Raw genomic sequence first — 6000 nt, forward strand, 5'->3', positions numbered from 1 at the left:
TTTTTGCTCATTGTTTTGCTTGATGTCTGCTATTGTCTCCTTGTTGTTTGTTTGTCTTTTTTAGGAGACAGCAGGAACAAAACCAGGACCTCCCATGTGGGAATTGGGTGCTCAAATGCTTGAGATATATCCACTCCACTTCAAGTGACTTTTGAATGCAGTACCTTGATGAAATAAATTTAGTGAAAAATATATACTGAGGACCAAAAGAAATTCAAAGAAATCTTAAACTTCATTCAGTTTTATCGTTAGTAATATTGAAATTTAATATTATGTATATTGTATGTAATTACAGAATAAAACAAATGCATTAACATTGATAGGAACCAAGATTTTTCAGAAAAGACACAAATATAAAATCAAAGAGTTCAGGTAATATATATAATTGTGAAATTTTAATTGAAACTATCAGTATGATCTCATGGTTGTTTGTTTTTTAAAAAATATAAATTTCCTAGACCTTCCTAGAAAGGATCCAAAAGGATTTAGAAACAATGGCATCTTCATTGTGCCCCGATTGTGGCGCCTTGGAGAAAGTCTGCTTCAAAGTCTGAGATAGGGAAAATACAATGTAAGCCTGGGAGATCTTATTTCAGAAAGCAAGGTAACACTTAAAGATGAAAGTGTGCATGTCGAAAAGAAATAGGAAAAAATGCTTTTGGAACATATATTGGGATTGTGTTGAATCTGAAAATCAATCTGGGTATAATTGGCATCTTAATGATATTTACTTTTCCAGTCCATGAATATGGAATATTCTTCCATTTATTTAGGTCTTCTTTGATTTCTTTTAGCAATGTTGTGTAGTTTCCTGTATATAAGTCCTTTACATCCTTAGTTAAGTTTATTCCTAGATACTTCATTTTTTTTAGTTGCTATTGTCAATGGAATATTTTTCTTGATTTCCTTCTTAGATTTCTCATTATTAGTGTACAGAAATGCTATGAGTTTTTGCATTCTTATATTCCACCATTTTACTAAACTCATTTATCAGCTCTAGAAGCTTTGTTGTAGATTTCTCAGGACTTTCTACATATAAGATTGTATCATCAGCAAACAATGAAAGTTTTACTTCTTCCTTTCCAGTTTTGATTCCTTTTATTTCTTTTTCTTGCCTAAATGCTCAAGCAAGTACTTCTAATACAATTTAAATAGTGGGTTATATCAGAATCCCCTGTACTTTCTAAATAACTTTTCTATAACCTAAAACTTCTCTACAAACAAAGTATGTTTTAAAAAAAGAAAGAAAGAAAATGAGACAGCTTGAATGGCTTCCACTGGTCACATCTGGGACAACAGAAGGAAAGAAGGAAAAAAGGGAGGGAGGGAAAGAAGGAGGGAGGAATAAATGCTTATAATTGACTATAAAACATTGAAAAAATCCACTACTCCATAGTAGTTCTATTTTCCTGGAAATTGTAGAAAAAATAAAGGGCCAAGTTAAGTAACACAACAAAAAAAATCAGACAAATCCAGAATGTGAAGCATTCTACAAGAAAACTGGCTTGATCTTTTCAAACAATGTTCAATATTTTTAAAAATAAAAAGGTGGGGAGACTATTGTAAATTAAAAGAGATTAAAGAGAAGAACTAAATGCAATCTATTAACCTTTGCAAGACCCAGCTGTAACAGACATTTTTGAGACAATTAGGAAAATGTAAATGTGGATTAGATGTTAGATGATATTAAGAGATTATTCTCTCCCCTCCCCCCCCCAGTTGTCTGTTCTCTGTGTCCATTCGTTGTGTGTTCTTCTGTGACTGCTTCTATCCTTATCAGCGGCACTGGGAATCTGTTTCTTTTTGTTGCATCATCTTGTTGTGTCAGCTCTCTGTGTGTGCAGCGCCATTCTTGGGCAGGCTGCACTTTCTTTCCCACTGGGCCGCTCTCCTTATGGTCGCACTCCTTGTGCATGGGGCTCCTCTACACGGGGGCACCCCTGCGTGGCACGGCACTCCTTGCGCACATAAGCACTGTGCATGGGCCAGCTCCACACGGGTCAAGGAGGCCCAGGGTTTGAACCGCGAACCTCCCATGTGGTAGGCAGACACCCTATCCAATGGGCCAAGTCTGCTTCCCTATCCTTATTCTTAAAATATGCATACTGCAGTATTGAGGGGTAATGGATCATGGAGTTCACATCTTACTTTCAAATGATTCATTTTTTTTTTAATGTATATATATTATACTCACATATATATGAATAGAGAAAAAAACAAATTACGGCAAAATATTAACTGTTTTTTTAAAGATTTATTTTTTTATTTATTTCTCTCCCCTTCCCCCCCACCGCCCCGCCCAGTTGTCTGCTTTCTGTGTCCATTTACTGTGTGTTCTTCTGTGACCGCTTCTATCCTCAGCAGCAGCACTGGGAATCTGTGTTTCTTTTTGTTGCATGATCTTGTTGTGTCAGCTGTCCATGTGTGCGGCGCCATTCTTGGGCAGGCTGCACTTTCTTTCGCACTGGGTGGCTCTCCTTACGGGGCACACTTCTTGCGCGTGGGGCTCCCCTACGCAGGGGACACTCATTGCACCCATCAGCACTGTGCATGGGCCAGCTCCACACAGGTCAAGGAGGCCCGGGTTTTGAACCATGGACCTCCCATGTGGTAGGCGGATGCTCTATCAATTGGGCCAAGTCTGCTTCCCAAAATATTAACTCTTATTTAAAGTAAGTGGGTGGTTCATATACCACTTTTTCATTTTTTCTTAATGTTTGAAATTTTTCATTTAAAATGTTGGAAATAACATTATGCTGACTACTGTAAAAAATCTAAAATGTAAGTGAAAAGTGATAAAAGACATGATTATGAGTCATCATTTTGCCTTTATACCATTCTCTACTTATTTCATTATGAATCCTGCACCTCTCATATGTATTGAGTCTATGCATTTCAGCATATTTATTTAATCTGATAATTGGCAGTGTTGTTGCCTAGAAATATAACTCATACTCTCTTAAAGTATGCAAACTGAGAGAGGAGGCAATAATTACAATCAGAAATGTTAAGGAAAAAATGAGCTCTTTATGTAAGGAATTTAGTTAACTGTAACCTGATACCTTCTGTGATTAAATTATACAATATAAGTGAAATGCTTTGTATACTGCCTGGTACAAAAAGAGTGCTCCATAAATATTAGTTATTATCATTGTTATTATTAGAATTGAAATTTTTTTTAATCCTGGGTACTATGGAAATATTTAACGCTTTGTCTTGCATTCATTGATCTGATCCTCTTAAAATGGTTTATTATTTGGTATATTCCCAAAAATTAGGCTCAAAAAAGAATCCTAACTTTAATTCCATTGTCAATTTCCCTTATACATTTGAATTAATGAATCTTTATCTTTATGTTGAAAGGTATAATCATGATTCATAGGAATTAATTTTTTCAGTGTGAAGCATTGTATTTTAAAGTTAGGTTTCATGAACGCTTATGAAGTCCATGGATGGGTTTCAGCACATCCACATACCCTCTAAAATTTAATGCACAGTTTATAAATATGCATTTACGCACTTTGTGGGGTGTAAGGTCCATAGCTTTTATCGGATTCCCAATGAGTATATGACTCAAAAATTTTTTTCAATAAATTTTTTAGAGTCACTAAATTTGCTTCACAAGCATGTCTTTTTTGATAAAGGAAAGGTTGATGTCAAAAATCTGGAAACCATTCTAGGCAACATGAGAATCAAGCTCACTGATAAGGAACTTGAAGATCTGACACAAAACCTGCCGGTCACTGGTGAGCATGTTAGATACCATGGCTTTTGAGCTTTGAGATTTATATACCTTCAGCAGTGGAATGGAGGGAGTAAAAGAAACTTTGTTATGGGAAAGGTGGCAAGATTGGAGATTAGACAGTGGAAGTGACAAAGTTGGGAATATAGTATTCTGGGCACTAGTGGCATGGTCAACAGAAGAGTCTTCCAAACTCTGAGAACAAGAAAGTGAGGCTCTAGGAAATTATCACTTTTGAATCCCATCTTTTCATTATCAAATAATGCAAAATTTAGAATTTTATAGGATAGAAAGTCAAATTTACATTTTTGAAGTAAGTATATTTTCAATATTTAGAAATTCTTTTTTTTACTTCATACTCTTAATACATATATTTATTGTATGACTATTTAGAGTGTTTAACAAAAATACTCAGAACACTTAATAAGTACTGTTGCTAAATGTAATCATAGAAGGATAAGGAGAGTTCTTATGTTCTTTTACATCAATATATGAGCTTCAAATTATTTCTTTGTCTTACAGTTGATAATAAAATAGCTTTGAAAGCCTTGAAGGATGAAGTAAAAGCTTTTACAAGTAAGAATTTGTTATAAATGATTTGCAATAAATCATTATTTTTACACTAAATTTTAATAATATTTCCCCATATTTTATCAGTGACTTATAAGTACATATATTTTCCCTTTTCACTGATAAAATATTTGCATCTAATAGCCAACAGATTAATCTAAATTTATCTGGATTTTATAAGTAAAAGAAAAGACTGTATCTTGATAGCAAGTCTTAGATTCTTTTATACTTTTTTCAGTGAAGTTATTTCACTAATATTTATAGACCCAAAACTAGGTAGACATAGAAATGGCAGGGTAAAGCATTGAAAGGATCAATGTATTAAGTCCATTGTGAACAAGTAATCATCTAGGTTTTTCAAAACAAGGAAAAATATGTCATACTTTGTTTATTGTATATTTTATTATACTAACCTTGTGTTCTAATCTCTGGATAAATATACAACCAAATTTCCTTCTGTGTTGTCTTGTGTTATTCCCACTATGCCCAATATATATCTCATTTATTAATATGAAGGAAAAAATTCTAATTTTTAATTACCATTTGACTCTTTTTATTGGGAAATATCATGTTCTATCTTTTCTCTTCATTCTGATATTAGAGAAAAAAACTATAATAGCACAAGTATACTTTTAGATCATTGGAAACAAGTAAATCATTCCTTACTATTTTACCTACAAGTATTCAATCTTTTTGAAGGCGAAAAGATTGATTCTGGTGACTTACAAAACATCCTAAAAAACCTGGGAATCGAGCTTACAGATAAGGAGTATGAGCAACTGCTGAAAAGTTTGCCCATTGATGGTAAGTCGCACAAATGTCATTATATCTTCCAAGGGATTTGATATTATGAGTCTATGGGTGCAGTTCTCAATCTTTTAAAAGTACGAGTTCCTTTCAAAAATGTCAAACATTAGTAGAAAGACATTTCTTACTTGAAAAGAAATTCTGCATTACCTCTTAGAATGTAACTTGAGAGTCACAGCTACCTTATCACATACTTTTTTGTAAGAGATTGATATTACACCTTTGTGTTATTAGGTGTACAATATGAGCAATGCAAAATAATGAAGTAGAGAGGGATAAGATAAAAGTAAAATATAAAGAGAGAAGTATTTTATATATATATATTTTATATTTCAACATGGTTGAATTATGCTAATAAATGTCTCTAATACCAAAAGATAGATGGGTTGTCACTATGGAAAATATTTCCACCCTTAAATGTCAATAGTATGAATTTAGAGTATACTAATTTTAAAAGCAAATCATTAAAATGTATCTTTCCCAAATCATATAATTTTTAATGTTTTGGTGACTTTTCATATCAATTTTCCAGAGACCTGATTTGTACCTTTTCTTACAGTTGCCGGAAAGGTGTTTCAAAATAGGTTGCTGAAGGATGTGAGGTTTGATAAAAGTGAGTAAGAAGCACAATGAGAAGGCATGTGAAATATACTCAAGCTTTACATGTATATCAGTAGAATATAGACCTTATTTTTGCTTCTTGCAGCATATCTTTTTATCTGCTAATAGCCTTTACTTTGTCTTAGTAGGAAGTTCTCTACTGCCTTGCATTTTTCAAACTTTCTCTGAAAAAAAAATTTATAATGAGAAGAAAGGAAGGGAGGGAGGGAGGAAAGGAGGGAAGGAAGGAAGGAGGGAGAAGGATAAGGAAAGAAAAATTT

General features: G+C 33.5%; 1 protein-coding gene across 1 annotated transcript in view; it reads left to right on the forward strand.

Annotated features, from left to right (window-relative positions):
* LOC131275137 (calcium-binding mitochondrial carrier protein SCaMC-2-like) overlaps positions 1 to 3775 on the forward strand; it is a 38591-nt gene extending 34816 nt beyond the window's left edge. Inside the window, exon 11 of the mRNA XM_071210909.1 lies at positions 3603 to 3775. Within this exon, the coding sequence (XP_071067010.1) occupies positions 3603 to 3775 (173 nt within the window). The remainder of the gene's footprint in view (positions 1 to 3602) is intronic.
* Positions 3776 to 6000: the final 2225 nt, after the last annotated feature.

Source organism: Dasypus novemcinctus, chromosome 21, assembly GCF_030445035.2.
Source record: "Dasypus novemcinctus isolate mDasNov1 chromosome 21, mDasNov1.1.hap2, whole genome shotgun sequence".
Classification (NCBI taxonomy): Eukaryota; Metazoa; Chordata; class Mammalia; order Cingulata; family Dasypodidae; genus Dasypus; species Dasypus novemcinctus.